Here is a 21,934-nt window from a genome sequence, read left to right as displayed (position 1 = left end):
TGTTAAAGAAACCGGGACCAAAGCCTCAATGCCACAGAATGTAGCAGTAACAAACGATAGTTTTCCTCTAATTGCCAGTTCATGTGAAACTGATGGTCAGCTAAATCTGTTGGCAATTCATTTGACTGGATTATTAACATGTAAATGGTTACTACTACATATGAATGAAATGATAATCGTAAGCGTAAAAATTTGACCCCGAGTCTCAATTCACCTAAAACAACCCAAGTTTGAACCAGATCATAATTTTTGACATGTGCAGACTGATATTATGAACTAAGGTAGGCAACATACCACGCTGGCTGCTACCAGGAAGGAGATATACCTACTGGGCCACAACCACAAGGTTCCATGTTGATCGCATCATAGCTGACATGGATTGCACTAACTCTCAGCTTTCCAGGAGCCTTACACCCTTGTAGTGGATATCATGAAGGATTTCTATTTTGAACAGGAAAAAGATCTGCAAAGTAGCGTACTTGGAAGGAGTACCCGCATCTCACGCCATCAGTTGCGCAGATGTAATTCCACGATTAGGAGAGCAACAATGATCAGAAGTAAAGCTATGCCTCCATTCATCATGGACAAGGATGGGCACTTGTAGTAGGTAGCCATAGCTGCAAATTGCAAAATACTGAAGAGAGAATATGGTTAAACTGCTGGTGAGGATCAGGCCGTGAATATATGCTAGAACTTGTACCTCAAATCTTACAAACAATAAAGGCAAGTAAAGTTCTAATACAAAAATAACAGTGACGTGGGAAAAATATATGCCAATAAAGGGGTAACCATCACATGATGTGTTCAAACATAAACATAAGTTAACCAACAAGAAAATAACAGTGACGGCAGCAAGAACAGACTGCCACCAGTAAACCTGAGGCTTCTATTGATTGATGTGTTCAAACATAAATACAAGTTATAGTCATCTGTGTAGAATTGGCACACAGGTCCCAATTGTTGCGCACCTAATAGTTGTGGATATAAAATGCAAAGTCGACATTCGACCTAGGGAGCCTACTATACACTTCCAAACAGTATTAGATCCATTTTAAAATCAAGACAATATTGTGTACTAACACTTGACGTTGCATGAAAACAATATATTGGATTCTCATAACAGAAGCGCCAGTATTTTGAAAGATACAAACTGCAGCCTTCAGAGAATTGGGCATGAGCAATAGAATACGTGGACATTAAAGCTCTAGTCTTTCTTGTACACTATTGTTGGATAAACTGGACTCCACATGTTCTGCTGGACATACTCAACTGTTTCTTCCTGTAACACAAAGAGTTCAAAGTTACAAACAAAAGAAAAACCATAACAATGAGCCTTGTTTATAGATAGTAAATAGATTAACCACCTCACTGAGTCTTGCAAGTTCACGTGCATCCATGTCACGATATCCCTCAGCTAGATCCTCTGCAACAGCTTCCTTCACAACTGCTGCTGCCACCTCCTTGGTGATATCACGTATTCTACATATATAGTTGTATATCAGAAGGCATAACATATAGCAAAATACTACTGAACTTCTGATTTAGAAATAGAACCTGGAGATTGGAGGGTATACTATCCCTTCGAGAACTTCCTCTTCTTTCATATACGAAGCCAAGCTAAAAAAATTTTCATGATAAATCATAAATTAAAGATAAAATAAATAGTTCAATTGTGCTTTACAGACATGATGGTTAGTAGAGGTCAAGGTACACACCGTTCAGCTGCAGCCTGAAGCATTCCGTCTGAGATAACCCGTGCTCCAGATAGAAGGGTTCCAAGCCCTATTCTGTACGATAGAGAAATAAGTCGAATGAAATCATAATTTGAACGAAAATCTCAGCCCTCAGAACAAAATTCAATAGCTTAGTGTATAACTGTAACAAAACTAACCCAGGAAAGAGATACATGTTATTCCCTTGATTTGAGTGGCCAATCTTTCCATTACCTGCAACGAAACATTAATAGCTGCATATTGAGTAGCATTCTACAAATTCATTACTTTGCAAATCATAAATTTGCAGTAAATTATTGCAGAATTTTATTATTTGCATTCTATAGCTGATGCCAAGCACAAGTAACTGGTGAAATAGGAAGTGAAAGCAAGTCTCAGCTGCTTAAAAGTGTAAAGAAAAAAAAATGCACAGCTGTACTGTACACGAGTAAACAAAATACCAAGATCCACATCACTAAATGGGCTTCCACTGGCAAAGATGATCTTTTCACCAAGAATTGAAAAGGCTTCTTCAGGTGTACATTCAGCTGTAATATGGAACCAACACATGATTAGTCCATTAGATGGCATGCAGAAAATAATGAACTTTGTGGTAAAACACAACTGCACAAACCATTCTTAGTTGGATTTGACATCGCGAAAATTGCTGGTCTTGAAGAGGATGAGTCTTTTAATGCTTCTAAAACCTGAAGAAACGAGCAACCACAATTAGTGTACGTGTCATTTTTCTACAGTTTCGCAAGAATTTAAAAGGCGGATGCAATCATGCAACATGATTAGTAATGATCCACGGGTATCTTGAGAAAAGAATAGGATCAAAAAAGCCCATTGAAACTAACTAGTAACACCACCATAGGAATGATTGTCTGGGAAACTTATTTCAAAAGATAAATAATTGGTGACTGTGATGAGCCTGTCTAGTAGTACTGTAGGTCTGTAGCTCATTTACCTTATTTAACCAAATTGTAATGCCAATGCTAGTGAATGAAATAATATAGAAAACAATAACAAGATGACTTCAAGGTAAATGGTTTCGAATTAGCACTGAACTGAAACTGCCATACAGGATAGTTATTTTAGGATCACATACCTCCTTTGAGAACAAACCACCAACAGCAGATAATCCAAGTATGACATCAGGCTTCACCTTTTTAACCTGGTCAATAGGCAAGGTTTAATACAAAAAGGCTTAGCATAAGTCTAATCTTATTCTTTCCTGAGCTGAATTTTACATTAATAATGTAATTAAATGTCAATAAATAGAATTAGCTGTATGAATTGAGAATGAAATTTGTCATAAGTGATTAAGTTAAAAGTCAATTATTTGTCCACCAAATCTCTCCAACACAACATGTGGGGTCTGCTTGCAGTAACCCCGTTACGTGCAATAAAAAAAGCAGAATCTAGTGCTTTTCACAACAAATTTGCAATATACCTGGTGTTATGTGAAAGTATTTCCTAAACCTGGTAATTTGTAGAAGATAACTACTTGGTGCCTCAATTTTACATTTTTTCGGAGACATGTCCCTTCACATATTACAAACTACAACAATGTATCATGTATATAACAGTCCATGTTTTGTGGAAGGACAGAAGTTCAGGCACGTACCACTTCAACCAAGCTCGCCCCTTCACTTAGGCCTTGGTGACCTAGTTCACTCTTTCTCCTAGCAAAAGGCCGTGCATCTGGGTCAATGTTTGTGCGCTCCTCTGTTATTAGACCCTGAACCGAAAACACAGACGAGATTATGAGCATGTTTTGATAAGAGTATGGCCAAGCAGGAAAGAAGAACATGCTATGCGATTAATAATAAAAATATCATAATATTGTCCTCCAATTTATTTTGTGCATGACCACATGAAATCATTTAATAAACATCTATATATCCACATGTGCAAAGAATGACATTTTCTTTTTTAAAAAGAACTTGTAAACGATGCATACATGATTATGCATATACAGCCATAGATAATCCTCCGGAGTGAGGAGTGTTGTAGAAGTGTAGAACCTACCGACACCCCCAGTTCCACTTTTTATAAGAAAAAAGAATATCATGTCTGCAAATTGCAACAAATCCAACAAAATATATTGTATGCATGCAAAGATGCAATATTTTACCTAAAAAAAAATCTTACAAATAACAAACATATCTATGCATATTTGCAGCCACAAAATATCTAAAGTGGAGATGATTCTACAGTTCTACCATCGCCCCCAACTCCCTCTGTTAAACAGTAAGATAAGACAAAAAATATTACAAAAAACTACCAGAATGTATCACAAGAATCTTAGATGCATGACTCACATGGGCATCGACTATCCAGAATTGACTCCTGGCACTCTCAAAAGCAACCTCATTATTTCCCAGCATCCTTGCCATAGTCCGGCTTGCAGCATTCACAACACCAATCCCAGCACTACAAAATGTGAAATGCAATAAAGTCATGCTTTTGAAACGGACCTGGTTAAAGCTAGTGATAGTGCGTTGATCTGTAATTGACCAGAGTCAAGTTCCAGTAATACAAGGGTTAGTACATGATAGTACACTGCTAGGATTTTAGGAACAAAACAGCCGATAAAAAATAAACCAGAACGATATGCGTGGAATTCTTCACAACGAGTTAGCAAACAACCAAGAATAAAACAAACCCATAAAATAATGTTAGCAATTAAACAAAATGGTCTACCTGCCAACAAAGGTTCTGAATAGTTCATGCAATGATGTAAAATCTCAAAAAGTATAACTCAGCATGTGTCATGTTCAAACTATACAGTTGTACACAAAAGTGTAATTCTGACATTGCTCACACTTCCTAGATTCTTTTAGAACTGAAAGTCCGAAGCACACATTACTAGACATAATAATGACTCAATTTTGTACTGAGTTAAAAAGAATTGGACATATTCCGAACCTGCCAGCCCCTGCAACAACAATCTTTTGCTTTGGGAAATCTAACATTGGCCTTCCTTGTGCTCTTACAGCTCCTAAGAGACCAGCTATAGCAACGCCAGCAGTTCCCTTTGTACATAGAAATTAGAAAATGGTCATTTTGAAGGTGACAACTTTTACTACTTCCTCCGTTTCACAATTTAAGTCATTCTAGCATTTCCCACATTCATATTGATGCTAATGAATCTAGATAAATATATATGTCTAGATTCATTAGCATCAATATGAACGTGGGAAATGCTAGAATGACTTAAATTGTGAAATGGAGGGAGTATGATATATATAATTCGTGAAGGCAATACATCTAACTAGATTTCTGGCTAATAGATATTTCATGAAGGGGACATTACTACCTAGATGAACAGTTTCCTATATCCACAGTAAATGCTCAAAAGCCGAAACCTCAGACATGTATTGCACTGGAAGTGTTTAAACATGAAGATATGTTGCCAATACAATATAACTGGAGATGGTATTGCAAGGCACAGCATGTGTCTTCTGTGAGCATAGTCAGTATAAGTTACTAGTGCTCAGCATGCATAACAGACATATGTGGAAATTATCTCATACACGTTCAAAGGTTATCCATGGAAAACCAACAAATGAACTTCTATGGATATTTGTAAGTCACATACTACGAACAATAGGAGCCATGTGGAGTTGTCATTATATGATATAGCAAGCAAATGTATAAATATCATAGTAGAAGAGTAATATAATGAGAAACCTGCAACTTTTCAAAAACAAAATACCTGAACGTCATCATTAAACATCCGATAAGTCTTCCTGTAACGCTGCAACAACCTGAAGGCCCACTTGCTCTGGAAATCTTCAAACTATGAAAAAAAAAGAGAGAGAAAAGCATCAGAAAAAAATATTCTAGCTAAAGCCACATGTAACAACAAAGGCAAGTCCAAAGTAACACTAAAATCAGAAGAGAACCTGTACAATAACATTCGGCCAGCGAGCGAAAACCGCTTCCATAAATTCATCGATAATCGCTACATATTCTTCCCCCTCCAGACGATGTTCTTGTAACCCAAGATCTGTATGGTTTATAAAAGATTAACATAAAAAACTGTCTAGAATAATTCTTAGGGGCGAAAAAGCTATCCATTCTCACGGGCTGTTAAATATTACAAGTAAACACATGTTTACAAATTACAAGTGTCTTCATTTGCTTTAGAGAATAGAGGCTAACTGTGTGTTTGATATGAAAAATATGTGATAATTAGAAGCTTAATTACAAATTAAACTACTTCAAATTATACAACACAGAAATGTTTTAAGAACAACTTACACAGAGGATCCTTGAGGAGCTTCTCATTGTTTGTTCCCACATCAATCATGACCGGAAGAACCTAGAAAAAAAGTGAAGACAGTTTTAAATCAATGGTAAATATAAATTCTGCTAGCCACATGAGCAGTAGGCAAACAACAAGAAATGAATAGCAGTAGAGTACTTATAGAATCCATAACATTTAAGCACTAGGCATTGGTACCACTTTTGCTAAGGTACAGTAATTTAAGTCAATGTATCTTAATTTGAAGCTTTGTTATTTTTCCGACCCTATGAATTCACACTTTAGTAACATATTTCATTTTAGCTGTGTCCAGAAATGAGTCGAGATAGTAAAACTCTAGCAGGTATTTTATCTCCCCGATCTATAATAAAATGGGCCTAACTGACACATTATCACATAAGTAGCAGGACCATCATTACTGATCAAACGAAATCCCTATAGATGATACATATGAAACTGTATTTTTAGCATCCACTAATAGTTTTTTTAACCTCTTCAGCAAACAAGCTTCACTATACTTTCTTAGTTTAGCTGATTAACTCCTGCAACAAAAGTCATTACAAAAAAGCACGGGAGATGTAAAATTAGAAGAGGGAGAAAGGGAAGAGTCTAACAATCTTCTAAGGTACCATAAACCAAAAGTTTTTACCCTCTGGGGATTTATTCCAGCAGCAGCAACATATAGATCCAACTTTCCAATGGCAATACCAATACCATGCACCCCGAGATCACCCAGGCCCAATATCCTGCTTCCATCAGTCACTACTATCATGTCAACCTGCAAAGGAACGGACATATTTTATTTACTTTGAGATTATATGACATTTTTTTTCTTGAGAGATGTTCAAAAATCAAAAGCAAAAGGTAGACTGTCTTATGCTCTGAGATAGCGTTACTGAATTATACCACTAAAGATTAAACCAATGAAAGAGCTCAGCTGCTAAATGTAAAATCAGTAACTGGATGAACACAAATGAGTACCTGGTCAGCTGGCCAGTTGTACACCATGGACATCATTTCCCCACGATCTTCTGCACTAAAATACATTCCCCGAGGCCGTCTAAATAAACCACTATAGTTTTGACAAACAAGTCCAACAGTCGGCGTGTAAACAATAGGTGCATGTTCCTCAATATTATCTATTAAGACCTATTAAAAAGATGAAAAAAATATGGAAATCAGGTAACCACTTTGAAAAGGCACACCTCAGCCTGCTAAAGTTAACAACAATTGAGATTATAGTAGAAACGAAGTTAGCAACAAACATGTGTAATCATACAGTGTCCCGTAAACAGTCCAAATTGTGCGTATTAAATGGTGAGAGCATACATGATCAATAGAAATAAGGTTGCACACAAATGTATGAGTTGTAAAGTTACAAACCTTGTAATACATTGTTTCATTTCTGTCATGCAGCCTGTTAAGGATACGCCATTTTGCTAACGGGTAAGTATCCGATGGGCCATCTCTCGCATATTTCTGCAGCCGTTGCATGTCAAGCACTGTTATAAAAGTGAAACAAAAAAAGAAGTAAATGAACCGCTCACATCAGCATTCACGCAGTATTGTGATGATTCACAGATAGCTGGTGAAATGTTCAGGTAATTTAGTGCTAAACCCTTTGCATCTATATGCTGTATCTCTGAGTGGAACTTGTACTGATACTTCAGAGTTGGTGCTGTGCAAGTGTGTGGATGTTTGGGCAGTCTTTTTCCGATTGAAGTTTGTGAGCATAATTCTAAATGTGCAGTTGTCTACTCAAGTTGGTTGGCCCAGAAAGGACGATCCACCTTTTGTGAAGGGACTTTTTTTAGTCCAGATCAAACGTGACTAAATAAATGACGATTGAAACTTTCTCCTAGAAGCTGGATTATACCATGTCCAATCGCACAGATCAAACAGAAATTCTATCTGACGGTTCTACAATTGATGCATGCGCACATACAGACAGTCAGACACACAGTCATTCACTCACTCACTTACTCCAGTGCCTGCTGTCAATTATAGGTAGGTAAGCTAACTCATTCTAAAGCTCAATTAGGCACCTAGTCAATTTACAGTTTGAACGTGGCCAATCAGGCACAATTCCTAGCTGAAAAAAGAAAAAAAACAATCCCAATTCGATTCGACCCATGACGATTCAAGCAGCAACGAAAAATCCAAAACAAATTTAAGGATGGAAGAGAGAGAGAGAGAGAGAGAGAGAGAGGGGGGGGTGCGGGTGCCGCGTACTGAATCGGTCGATCTGCTGCTGGGAGGAGACGACGTTGGGCGGGAGCAGGCCGCGGAGGCCGAGGCGGTCCCTCTCCGTCATCGAGAACCCCGTGCCCTGCAGGAAAGCCACACAGCCAAAACCACCCACACGCATCAGAACGCTCTCGCGCCGCCGCGAGGGAAGAACACGAGGGCGGAACGCGAGCGAGAGGAGAGCGTGCGTACCCGGTTGAACCATGGGTCGTGGAGGATGTCGGAGCCGCGCTTGTGGAGCACGACGGGGCGGTGGCACTCCGCCGTGACGAAGCCGCGCGCCAGCAGGAGGAGGTGGTGCTCCCCGCCGCCGCAGCGGGATCGGCGGAGGAGGCTCCGCGAGATGGACGCCGCCGCCATCGATCTCACTCTCACACTCACCAGCGCGATGCCGCGTTGGAATTATTCTCTCTCTCTCTCTCTCTCTCTTCCGGCTTTTTGGGGGAGGAGATGAGAGCGAGACGACGCGGCGCGGCGGGGGGATCTGCTCTAGCTGCGCGGTTGCGGTCTGCGCGACGAGGCGCCGACACCGCGACGCGAGAGGCCGGGCCGTGCGTGCGACTCTCCCCGCGGGGACGGACGACTATTCCGGTGCCGGTTCGGTTGATCTGAGCTTTTGCGTTGGTACGGCGCGTGGGTGGCAGGTCCAGGTCAGTCAGTCGCGGCCGGGACCAGGCGTGGCCTGAGATGGGGCGGAGATCTGCCGGGATTACTCGTTCAAATGTGGACTTCTTTTTTCTCACTTCAGATGGCGCATTCATTAGCCGGCAATTCGCTAGCCCATAAGACGGGGGTGGTGCATACGCAGGAGAGGAGGAGGCAGCAAATAGGTGAGGGCGACACGAACCGTACGATGCATTGCCATTATATGCGACACGGTCTGAGACTGTGTTCTTCCTTTACCCAACTAACCTCTCACGTACTTCATGCGCATGTTTTTTAAGCTGATAAGAGCAAGACTAATAATATAGCCGACATGTTGGCTATAAGATTCTTTATAGCTTTCTCTCAGCCTACCATATAATAGTTAGCTCTTCACAATTAATACATGGCCCACTTGTCTATCTCACAGAATTTCTTGGTTCTTGTGTCCAAGCTGGCTGTAAGCTTCCAGCCCGCTTCTCTCTTCTCTCCTCTCTTCTCTCTTCCACCTCAGCATTTAACCGGCTTATAGCCTACTACTATACTTGCTCTAAACGGTACTTCCTCCATCTACTTTTGATAATCATATTTCATCTTGGCATACATACCAAGGATAAGTAATTCTACTTATCAACCATTTAAACATGCTACTAGTCATTCCTCGTAAACAAGCGATTTATTAATATTTACATTTTTCGATGTCCATATAGCCAATCTTGTGTGGAAGAATAGAAAGTCACACATTAAATCCGAGAAAGTCAGTAAGAGGATAAGTTGTTGGATTGAAATATGCCTATCAAAAATAAAAATTTTAGATTTGGAAATATGACTATCAAAAGTAGATAGAGGGAGTATATTTTTTAAAAAAAATTCTATAAAAAATTGTTTAAAAAACATATTAATCTATTTTTCAAAAAGAACTAGTTAATACTAAATTAATCATACAATAATACGTGTTTCGTTGTGCTCTCGTCTCTTGTGAGGTCGGCTGCTGCGAGCTCAAGCTCGTCGGCAAGGAAGGGGGTAGAGAGAGAGGAGGTGGTAGGGGAAGGGGATAAGGAGACCACCACCGGCTACAAGGAAAGGCGGCGGAGCTCTAGGGGCCTAATGCCACGCCTCGTTGCTCGCATCCCCTAGCGAGGCCGGCTGCTGTGAGCTTGAGCTCGTCGGCGAGGGAGGAGAATGGAGCAACGAGGGAGACAACGGTTGAGGGATAGGGATGAGGACGGGAACGGAGACGGTGATGCGACGGAGATGACATAGATCGTGACGGAGTGGCATGGTTCTAATTTATTTAAATTCTAGTGGCATGTACTCCAATATGATGAATAGTAGTGGTATTTTTTTAATTTGCCACATTTGCAGTGGCATGGATCCAATTAACCCATAAAATTATCACTGGTGAGAGATAATTTCTTATAACTATTTACCACTGTGTCTTACCCGCATAGAAAGCAGCGTGGGTCCCATGAGTCAGCCTCTTCCTTTTTATTCTTCTCCGCCATCCAATGATGGAGCACGAGTTGCTTCTCCCTCCATCGTCGTTGTGTCCCCATGGCGACTCTACTGATGGCACACCTAGCGAGGATAAAGGAGTCCGACAAGCTATTCTTATGTAAAAACAACCCGTCTCATTCGATTATGAGGTTCAGCTCTGAGTCAACTTCGTCTGCATCGTCGATGGACAGATTGATCGCAGATGGCGGTGCGGGATCGGAGGACGAATGACGGCTCAGGCAGTCAGGCTCCTTCACCGGCCGGGGAGAAGAAGGAGAAGGAAGGGGGTGACTCGTGGGATCCATGCTGGCAAGTCATAGTGGCACACCACGTAGGTAAAAGTGGTAAATAATTAAGAAACCATCTTTCTCCAGTGGAAATTTTGCAAGTGCAAACCTAATAAGGAAATTTGCCAAACCTCATAGTCGCAAATAGTTAAATTCCCCCTAAACAACATTGTTTTTTTCTTTTCCTTTTTTTTTGGAAAACAACAATTAAGAACCTAATTACATATTTGCTAAATTTGGCTATCATCAAGATATTCCATCGAAGGTGAGTTTACTTTTACAACAAAATATATCACGAAAACAAGCTACTTTTGTTACAATATTTTATGGACAAGATAAAAGTCGATCTTTAGAAAAGACACTTTCAAAATATGAATATTTGTTCCACACAACGTGTATTAATATTCATTTTCAATATAATAGCATAGAGAAAAAAGGCAAAAGACAGAAATGCACAGGGCCCAAACTCATGCCCTTAGCATTTTGGTTGCCTCCTCCTCAGGACAAACATACTACGGAGACTTTCATCCGCTTCAAAATGCAGTGAATGGTGATGCGCAGATAAAGTAAAGCATCGAGGCAAGTGGCTGCAACTCTTCTTCATGGAGTAAAATCAACAAACAGGTGGAGTGCACATAGCTATAGCTAGCGGCAACAAAGAAAGCAAAAGGTGACAACAGCGAGGAATCCTCTGCATGTCTTGGCTTGTTCGGTCATTGTGTTCCTGCTCCACACCACACGTATCGGTACTACCTTGCCGCCTTCTCTGATCGTGCGCTATTGTACCATGCCAGTATTGAGGCCGACACGACACACACCATGGGGCGCACGCGTTCTAGCACTCCTTGACGTCGTCATCCTTCTCCTCGATGACACAAATGCCCCTTTGCTTTATTGTTGTCATCGTCATGGCCATACATTCCTAAGAGGCTCACGTATGCTGCAAATGAACAGCAAGCTGCAAGCGGTTGAGGAGGTTAGTGTAGACCGTGCGTCCATGCCGAGCGTGACACCACGGATGCCGAGGCCAAGCTTGTTGACTAGGAAGAAGTTGATAGGCATGAGGAGGTGCTCGTAGCTTGGTGTAGCAGTGGAAATCGAGCCCTCGCCCATCCCAAGTCAAGTATTGTTCACACTAGGAGAAAAGGAAAAAATAGAGAGCAAGAGGAAGAATATGCGTGGGTCTATGGTGGTTTTGACTTTTCGTGTTATTTCTCTCTCTTAGTCAACCAAAATTAAATATTTGCAAATATCGGTAGCAAATTATCATATTTTGAAAGTGTCTTCCCTCAAAGATCTAACTATTATTGCGTATAGGAGTGTCTTTACCCTTATGTCTGTAGAGTATCTTTCTTCCTTTACTTAACATTTACGAAAGATGGATCTAGTTGGATAGGGGCTGTCAACATAGGCCAGAGTTGTCTTGGTCTTTTCAAAGGGTTATCATGGTGAGAGGCACGTTTGAGTCACACCTAAAGGGAAAAGGTATATAAATTATTAGGGCAACCATGCTCGAGAATACAATAAGTAAAGCTTATGTATGAATATATCAATAAAATAAGGGTAATGCATTTTTTACAACTGACATGGTTGTTGGTGGCGAGAAATGAGTTCACCACAATCTGGCTAATGGTGCCGTGGTGGAAGGACTCGTGATCGTGTGTGACTGGTGTTGTCGAGCTGCAAAGCATGACCAATAGACAACACTTACGTGCATAACAAAACCAAGTGTCAGGTTGTCAGCAAAGGAAGAAAGAAGAAATAAGAGATCAACACGTTCATGGGTATAGTCAAACAAAGAAACACAACACACAAGAGGTGGGTGGCATATATCCTTGAGAAGCCATTCAGCGAGCAAGAATAGAAATAGCTGATGATGCATTCAAATCTATCACTTTGTTAGGCACCATAAGAGAACCATGTTAGCGACAATAGGTTTTAACGAATCTATCGGTAGCTGCATGCAATGAAAAAGCATTAGAATCAAAAGGAAAATAATTACATAACTTAAGCAGTCAACAATCGAGCGAAGTGGTGAAAGATGCATTAAGGTGCAACACAAGAAAAAGAAAAAAGGAACACGTGCCACACAACGACAATGACCAAAACTAGTAGGAAGCAGGAATCCTACCAAGACCAATATCTATCTATTCTACCATTCAACTTGGAAACCTATACATATTCCTAATTATTATCACTATATTATGTGAAACCCATATAATTAATTTGTGTGTATTATCTCATACTATTTACTTCACATGCTCATGGCAACAGTTACAGAAAAAGTATACATTGCACTATAAAACATTGTAGTTTGGATATATGGCGGTGTGATGTTTATGCTTCTAAGTGTGCCATTAAAAAGCCAAAATATACCAACATGCCATTGTCTTCTCAGCATTCTCCATTCTTTCCTGGGGATCCTCTGTTGATTTTTATGATAGCCATCGTCTTCCTAACATCCCTTCAACAACGCTCCATCTCTCACTTCCAACAACGCTCCATCTCTCACTTGCCTCAAATGCAACTAAAGAAAGACGTGCAGTGACAACGATGTCATCATATAGGATGTTTGATTGGAGCAATGTCTCAATGGGTGAGAAGATGAGGCATACTCGATGCTGTCCATGCAACTCTAATACCCATAAGTGGTACACCAAGTTGCCTTCACTGTTACAAATCCAAATCAGTTTTGATTGGAGACACACCTATTGTCGCGAATACTGCTAACCCTCACTCCCGAGATACGCTTTTTCTACCTCTAGTTGTATCTAAAAGAGTGCCTAGAGAGCTGCATTGCTAGCTTTGGTGGTAGGAAGTGCAAGTCCGAAAAAATGATCTATGATGAAATGTTTAACTACATCTTCGTAGGAAGCGATCCGATACAGTTACTGTGGCTACGACTGTTGTGGCTGGCATAACAAACACAACCGTGGCTGCGAGCCTATGACTTTATTTATAAAGGTTATGTAAGATGAAATATATTTTTATTTTTTCTGAAAATGAAAGCGAAACAGCTGGAACATTTTGCGCTCCCTCCAGCCCACCCACGTCCAAACTCCAAACTCCAAACGAAGCAGGCTTCGCTCCGATTAAAAAAAAAAAGGGGCCTCCTTCTCTGCTTGGCGGGGCGGGCGGTGCTAATAACCGGCAGGCAGTCAGGCACCAATCTCGGAGCCAAACAACGCCCATACGACGAGACGAGAAGAGGAGAAGCGGAGCGCATCGCTCGGTCTTCCTTCCTTCCGTCCGTCCGCGGGGCACAAACGCACCCACCACCCCCCCATAACGCGCGAGATCCCCTCTCCGCCCCCCCCTCTCCCGATCCGCCCCGCCGGATCCCGCCCCGCCCCGATCCGATCCGACCTAGCCCGCCTCGCCGCCGCCGCCGTCGCCGTCGCCGGCCGGAGAAGGGAGGAAGGAGAAGGAGAAGAAGAGGAGGCACGAGATGGCCCCCGTGTCGGCGCTCGCCAAGTACAAGCTGGTGTTCCTCGGCGACCAGTCCGTCGGCAAGACCAGCATCATCACCCGCTTCATGTACGACAAGTTCGACAACACCTACCAGGTGCGTTCTTCTTCTCTATCGGTTTCGCCGTCTGCTCGCCTCGCTTCGGGGGGGTTGGGGTTGGATCTGATCGGGGGCCAGATCCGGCGGTGGCGCCCTGGCCGGCCGGCCGGCCGATCTGGAGGAGAGGCGGTTGGGATTGGATCTGTGTCGTGGGTTGGCCGCTGACTCGGTCCCGTGGCGGTGGTGGTTTTGGTCTTGTTGATTATTTGGACGTGATCCTCTCTGCTAGTGAAGTTGAATCAGCAGTATCTCGTGTGCGCGGGTGATGTGATGGTGTCAAGCAAGGCGTGATCTCGGCGGCCTTGAGGAGAGCGAGCAATTAAGCCTCGATCGATGGCATGGCGGGATCCAAGTGCAGCCCCATGATACAAATTTACAGATTTACAGGGAGCTTAACAGTAGGCAATTTCAGCGAGAATGGGCTGCTGCATTCAGAATGTGGTCTTTGGATATTGAACTTGGGATTGGAAAGCAGGGAACATGAGCCTTGTGAATGTGGTTTTTCTTCAGCTACAGGGCATTGTGGAATTCGTTTGGGATCTGGGATTGCAATTTTTCTCTGCTAGATTGCACATGCCTTGTGACTGGCGCACTTATGCCATGCTGTAGACAAGATTGGGGATCATCTGTTTTCACATTATTGTACCACATTGAGACATTCCGTATTCGGAATGGTGTCTGGACGCCTTTTGATACATCGAAAAGATGTCCTTCCTCACGAGGGCTATTTCTATTCTGTATGATGGTGGGAATGATGATGCTGTCATTATACTATTGCACGCTTATTTTGAGCATTATATGTCACTGCAATGTTTCAGTTTTAATACTTATCTTAAAATGTTTCAGTTTTAATACTTATCTTATCTGGTCGTTATGTTCTCATGATTTATTCTATTTTGCGAACAGGCTACAATCGGTATTGACTTCCTGTCAAAGACAATGTACCTTGAAGATAGGACTGTCAGACTGCAACTTTGGTATGATGGCATCTTTTGCTGCATTTCCAGTTAGTTGTTCTACTACTTGGGAATCGGCAGGCATTATCTTATGCATTTTGTATTTTTTTTCTGCAGGGATACAGCTGGTCAGGAACGATTCAGAAGTTTGATTCCAAGCTATATCAGAGACTCTTCCGTTGCTGTCATCGTATTTGATGTTGCAAGTATGTTCTCTCATCTCCATGTGCGCACATGGGTGGCATGTGTGTTCTCACTAACTGCTTTTATACTAGCAACAATGCAGCAGACCAACAGAGAATTGCCAAGCAAATTTGATGGCACATGTCAACAAATTATGATTTTTAATAGCAATGTCATTTTTAATTCGTTTTGCATTATAAAAGCTCTTTCCTATCCTGCCTCCTTTTTCCTTAAATTTGTTTTACATGCTGTAGGCAGACAGTCTTTCCTAAACACTTCAAAATGGATAGAGGAAGTTAGAACTGAGAGGGGCAGTGATGTTATCATTGTGCTGGTTGGGAACAAAACTGATCTTGTTGACAAGAGGTGAGTGGAGTTCAAAAAAATTCTTGTTTTCTTTAGCCCTTTCCTGTTATCTTGCTTATCTGATGATTTTGCTGTTAATAATGATCCTCTTTACCTTCTGGATTTTACTTGGTGAATTTTATTTTGCAGCAGTTTCATTTGAATGCCCTTGTTTCTGTATGATGTCAGATTTTGTTCACCATATGCTTTATGTGTTACTGTTAGTGGTGTACTGGTGTTTACCAAACATTTCATTTATTTGTCTCATGTAAGACATTACTGAATTATGATTTCTAGAAATGCATTCTACCAGGGTTAGTAGTGTAAAATTAAGTGCAATACCTGCTGCCTTAATTTTTTTAGTTGGGTTCCCAACCAATATTTCTATATGATGTCAAATTTATTTCTCTAGATGTCTTTGATTTTATGGTGTTTACCAAACAATGCAACCTTATTATGTAAGACAGAACTGTATATTTACTTTTGATATGCAGTTATTACGCGATGATTGAACAGTACGATAATTTAGCACAAAACTCACTACCTTATAATTTTAGTTGGATCAAGCTCAAGGTTTGTGATTCAAAACAATGCCATGTAATGTGAGTGTATGATAAAATGTTGACCTATGCCCACTTGTTATTGGCATTGTTATGAACTACAAACTGTAGGCTCACATGTGTCTAAAAGTCTGTTTAATTCTAGATATTTCCTTGTTTCATTTATCGCTAAACAGATAACCACAACATGTGTGATTCAGGAAAATGTCTGTCAGGTCCCTAAAAAAGTCAGACCTTGCTATAATTCCAAATTATCGTGGCAATTTCCATTTTTTAGGCACCACTTGTTGTGGCATTGGCGATTAAGATATATCAATTTGTGGCATCAGTGCCAGTTCTTAAAGCCAATCTTGTTTTGGTGTGAATTTTTGGAATAAAATGTGTATGGCCAGAGCTTCATATTTCATGACTGCAGCTTCTGTGCTCTTTAATATTATTTTCCATGATAGTTTAAGCTGACATTCATTTTGAATCTCTCAGTTTAATTTTAAATATTATGTGATAACTTATTTCTTGCTGTTGCTTTTGTGCTGGTGGACTCATTTCCTGCTTTAGCTTCATTAGATTAAATATCATCGATCTCCATAAATTTTTATGTAAAATGTATATATTGTTGAGTGTTGCTGTCAATTTTAAGTCATGTACTTTCTCATGCAACAGGCAAGTCTCCATAGAGGAAGGAGAGGGCAAAGCGAAAGATCTCGGTGTGATGTTCATTGAAACCAGTGCTAAAGCTGGTTTTAACATTAAGGTGTGCTTAGGAAAATATAAATTTCTTGCATATCCTTTGTATTACATCAGGAGATTAGCATGCGTGTAGATCTGGCACATTTTCAGAAAGTTCAAAATCGTGTTCTTTTATTTGGGAGATGCTGAAATCTGAATTATTTATGGGTTACATGGGGATAATTTGTTCTGACATTTTTTCTCATGCTGATCAGGCGTTGTTCCGTAAGATTGCGGCTGCACTTCCTGGAATGGAGACCCTCTCATCAGCAAAGCAGGAAGACATGGTTGATGTGAACTTGAAGTCAAGCAACGCCAACTCATCCCAGTCTCAGGCACAGGCTGGGGGATGCAGTTGTTAGCTTCAGTCCCCTAACACTTACTGCTTCGCGGTCTCAAGGCCCCCCATGCCTCTTTCACCAAAAGCATCAGTACTGCTTGTCTGAGGGGAGGAGAGTTAAATTGTCGTCTCATGCCAGTGAATCCGACCGAGTCTTCGATTCGGTCGAACGAACCATTTGCATTGGAAAAAGATAACGTTTTATGAGTTTCTACCATTTTCTCAGTGGCCTAAAGCTAGCAACAGTGTATAGTTGGGTTGGCACTGTGAACTTCTATCTCTTGAGTTGGGTATTTAGAAGTTAGTGATTGTTTTAAGTTCATCCTCTATATATTTTCATCTCCCATCTTGTCACAGTTAGCCTCAGTAATGTTTTCTATGGTGTACCGAACATATATTGGAATTTTTGTAAGCTTACAATAATCTCTACATGGCAGTAGCCATATGTTATCCCGGTTGTTTTGACCATTCAAATGTTTGCTTTCTAGGCCTCCTTTGGAGGACTTCTTGTGGGATCTGTGCAAATTTCATATTTGCTACAGTAATCATGTATTCCAAAAGTAAGCTCAATCCATACAGTAGACATCAGAACTAGAAATTTTACAGGAGTTCCACGTGAAGTCTAAGGGCTTGATTGGCACAGCTCTAGCTTCACCCCTCCTGGAGCTGGAGCTCGGTTAAACAGTTTCAACTCCACCAAAACTAGGAGTGGAGTTGGGTGGAGCTCTCTCACAAAATAAACTAAGTCATCTCCACAACTCCACTCCAGACCCAACTCCTGGAGCTAAATTTAGGAGTTGGAGCTATACCAAACAGACCCTAAATTCTCACAAAATTGCACTCGCTCCTGCTCTGGCTCTGGCTCCGGCTCCGGATCTCCTCCCCCTCGCCGCCTTCCTCCAATCGAGGGCGCTTGCTGCGCGCGCCGTCGTGACCACCAGAGGAGCTGCGCCATCTGCTGGTGCGGCCCTTGCCCGGGATCTCAATCCCTCAGATGGGCCAACCCTAAGGCCCTGTTTGTTTAGGCTTATGTTTAGCTGGGCTTTTCTAGTTAGGACTTATTTTCTTCCTGGCTTTAAAAGTAGCTGTTTGGTGGATGGCTTACTATTGAATGGTCAAAAACACCCATCAGGTTTGGGTTTCTTGTTTACAAGCCGAGGACATTGTAGGAGTAATTTTCTCACGTAATAATATTACTTTTTTTTTCTTGATGTATCACTTTTAACACTTTAATTGTTTCCTTATTTTTAATATATACGAATTAGAGATACAAATAAATATCCGTTCCTAAATCCGATTGAGGAATAATATGGGATAGATACGAGATGAGTGACATGTTACCTGGCACCGTCCGTACCAGGTTCCAAATTTGAAGAAAAATATGTTAGGATATGGGAATATCGTGATCCGACCGAACCCGCCCGTTTTCACCCATACCATTACCTTGGCAGTAGTATATTAGTGAAATAATACAATCACAAATATTTCATGATAATATACAAGTAAAATAATATAAGCACATATCCTTCTTCTGTAAAAAAAAAACTGGATGTTTTTAAGGTTTCTCACCAAAATTAGTAACTACTAAAAATGATTTACCCCATGATTCAGGTGCCATTTTAATAAGTGTATATATACACTCAGGTACTGGAGAATATTTACTGATTGCAAAAGGTAATGAATGCTTTCACAGCTTGTTGCCACATGGTACATGACTTACACATTGCGCCATGGCCATAAAAATTAGGGATAAGTCCATTTTTCGCCCTTCAACTCTTCGCTTTATCTTAAAAGGGTTAATTGGAACCATGCCATTGCAACTTCAGCTATTTGGAAATATGCCATTATAATTAGCGAAACTGGCTAGGTGCCATCGCAATTTCTTCCAAATTGGAACCATGCCATTATGTACGTCTGAATCACCATCCATGCCGTTTGTCCTCGTACATATTTCCGTATGGACACTTGTGCCCCTGGCTGAGACGATACAAGCCAGCCATCCCGGTCCGGCTCAACCATCTCTGTTCCCCATTCCCCATTGTCTGCAAACCCTAGCTCGCCGACGGCGATCTCGACGGCGACCGGTGCAGCGCCGGCGACGACGACCCACGATGTAGAAGTTCCCCTGAAGATCGCAAGCTCCCCTACGACATCATCGTGCGCAGCGAAATTGCCGATGGAGGGGATGGATCTGGGAGGCTCGATTCCTCCTATTTCGTCGATACCGTGAGTAATTTGAACTCGAATATACTCCTTGGATAGCTGAAGTAGAAGTGCATTGGGTATTTCATCGTATTTACATGTAGATTTTCAGTTGATGTTCTCTCCTTTCATGGTAGGCACTGGTTTTCAGTAGAGGTTAGGGTTGGTGCTTATGTCACGATAGAAACAGAGCGACCACCGCCACTGGTATAGCTCGCCTCCATCGCCGCCTCCAACCTCATTGCCGCGTTGATCTATCTGTGCCGGGAGAAGCTATCGGTACAGCTGCCGCCGTATCCCTAGCCCCCATCGTCGTCGCTGGCGCCGTATCCCTAGCCCCCGTCGTTGTCGCCGGCGCTGCACCGAACGCCGCCGAGATCGCTATCGGCGAGCTAGGGTTTGCAGACAATGGGGAATGGGGAATGGGGAATGGGGAGCAGAGATGGTTGAGCCGGACCAGGATGGCTGGCTTGTATCGTCTCAGCCAGGGGCACAAGCGTCCATACAGAAATACGTACGAGGACAAATGGCATGGATGGTGATTCAGACGTACATAATGGCATGGTTCCAATTTGGAAGAAATTGCGATGGCACCCAACCGATTTCACTAATTGTAATGGCATATTTCCAAATAGCTGAAGTTGCAATGACATGGTTCCAATTAACCCTATTAAAATACACCAGAGCATCTCTAGCAGGGACCCTAAATATAGCCCCTAAACAGATTTTGGGTGTTGAGGCTTAAAAAACTCAATCCAGCAGAGCCCCAATCAAGGATCCTAAATTAGGCAGGCACCCAAATAACCTTTCCAAGCCCCCAGGGGCTCTACTGCACAGCCCCCATCCACGGTTGGAAAAGCGCGGGAGCCGCCAGATGTGGTCTTGGTCCGTCGGCACCTCCCCTGCCCAGTGCGGCAGTGCTCATCCCCGGCCGGTGCGGCTCCTCCCTGCCTACCGTGTCCTCCTTCAGGTGCCCTCCTCTGCCCGACGCTCCTCCCCGGCCGACGCGTTTGCCGTGCCTGGAGTCTCCTCCAGCCTGCACTCTCCGCCTGAACTCGATGAAAAACATGGCCCAGTGACCGAGTCATGCGATGACGTCAAGGCACTGGATGGTCCAAGTGCTGCTGCGGGCTGCGAAATTGAGACAGTAGTAGCAGGGTAGCACTAGCAGCTGCGATTGTGGGACGAAAGAAGAATGGGGAAAGTGATACATGCGATGTGCTATGCAGCTTTTTTGTTGCTTTGCTTGGTTGTTGCTTCGTGAGAGAAGTAGCAGGTCTATTGGTGGATGAGAGGACAGGAAAAATCAGCACATGTGAGAAACTGCATGGAAGCGCGACAGCAGCAGAAGCTCGTTTCACCCGAGCTATGAATACAGGCTACTAGGATTTGTATTTCCATTTTATTTTTTTTTAAAAAAAATTGAATTTGAATTGTGATGTTTTGAATTGTGAATTTAAATATGGTTGGATTATTATGGTTTTATACTAGGAGTAGCGTAGAGTATATAACTATATATTAGTACTTTAAAGTATATGTTAAAATAGAAGATGAAATGAAATAAGGGGTGAGAAAAGGGACTGTTGTTGGAGTTAAAAGGTATTTTTTAGGTACTCAGAAAATGGGGAAGCCCCCATTATACTTTTAGGGGTTGTAAAATAGGAGCTATTGCTGGAGATGATATTTTACACTCTCAAACTTTCTATACTGTGTAGACTATCCCCTTTGACGGTTTCTAGCATGGTTTTTGCAATTAATTATGGGGATATGCAATACAGGGAAGAAATCGTACGAATTCATCAGTTATTTAATTTATTGATGTGTTTCGCTGTGCAATTGCACGCCGCTGGAACAGCTAGATGACGGAGCACGCTGCGAGCAGGTCGGCGACGACGCGTGCGCGTGACGAGCCGTGATCAGCGGTCGGCAAGCGGTTTCGCCATAGATGGTCCTTGCGTGGATGATGGATCGGTGGTGCTCTAGAGGCGGCCGGGAAGTGCCTCGTGTGCTAGCTGCTGATCATCGATCCTGGCGTCCTGCGGCGGCCATGGCTGTTCAACGTTCGCCGGCGGCGGGCGGGGCGGCAACGACGGCGACCAGTCGACCACCATGGCGGCGGCACCGACGTCCGCATTCCGCCCAGCGCGCGTGCTCCTCCTATGTGGCGCGCGCGCACCACACCGTCCTGAGGGTAAAAACGGTCGGAAATAATTAATCATATTTATCTATACAGGACCACCATTAATACGATGTAGAAAGAAATTAGAAAATCAGAATATATAAATAGCCAATAATGTTGCGGTCGGAAACGATAACCTTTATATGAAAATGGGGTGCTCGATCGATCGGGAATTTCCTTGACCTTTTTCACCCCACTGCAGATCGATTCGAGG

The 21,934-nt window shown here is 42.2% G+C and overlaps 2 protein-coding genes across 2 annotated transcripts; one reads left to right on the top strand and one right to left on the bottom strand.

The window, feature by feature from the left end:
• Positions 1-843: 843 nt before the first annotated feature.
• LOC127779981 (NAD-dependent malic enzyme 62 kDa isoform, mitochondrial) lies at positions 844-8,949 on the bottom strand. The gene is made up of 19 exons (XM_052306925.1): positions 8,428-8,949; positions 8,221-8,317; positions 7,372-7,490; positions 6,970-7,137; positions 6,638-6,766; positions 5,985-6,045; positions 5,627-5,730; positions 5,437-5,520; positions 4,647-4,753; positions 4,040-4,151; positions 3,343-3,456; positions 2,824-2,889; positions 2,347-2,419; positions 2,174-2,260; positions 1,892-1,946; positions 1,716-1,787; positions 1,555-1,617; positions 1,365-1,479; positions 844-1,279 (listed from the first exon to the last, which is right to left on the bottom strand). Exons 1-19 carry the CDS (start codon positions 8,593-8,595, stop codon positions 1,205-1,207), a joined length of 1,869 nt encoding a protein of 622 aa, XP_052162885.1. The 5' UTR covers positions 8,596-8,949; the 3' UTR covers positions 844-1,204.
• Positions 8,950-13,828: 4,879 nt separating this feature from the next.
• LOC127780082 (ras-related protein RABH1b) lies at positions 13,829-17,807 on the top strand. The gene is made up of 6 exons (XM_052307035.1): positions 13,829-14,226; positions 15,136-15,206; positions 15,303-15,391; positions 15,623-15,734; positions 16,934-17,024; positions 17,215-17,807. Exons 1-6 carry the CDS (start codon positions 14,110-14,112, stop codon positions 17,359-17,361), a joined length of 627 nt encoding a protein of 208 aa, XP_052162995.1. The 5' UTR covers positions 13,829-14,109; the 3' UTR covers positions 17,362-17,807.
• The last annotated feature ends 4,127 nt before the right edge of the window (positions 17,808-21,934 follow it).

This window comes from Oryza glaberrima, chromosome 7 (genome assembly GCF_000147395.1).
Source record: "Oryza glaberrima chromosome 7, OglaRS2, whole genome shotgun sequence".
NCBI classification, from domain to species: domain Eukaryota; kingdom Viridiplantae; phylum Streptophyta; class Magnoliopsida; order Poales; family Poaceae; genus Oryza; species Oryza glaberrima.
Note: the sequence above shows the minus strand (reverse complement) of the source record. Positions and strands in the feature narration are given on the sequence as shown.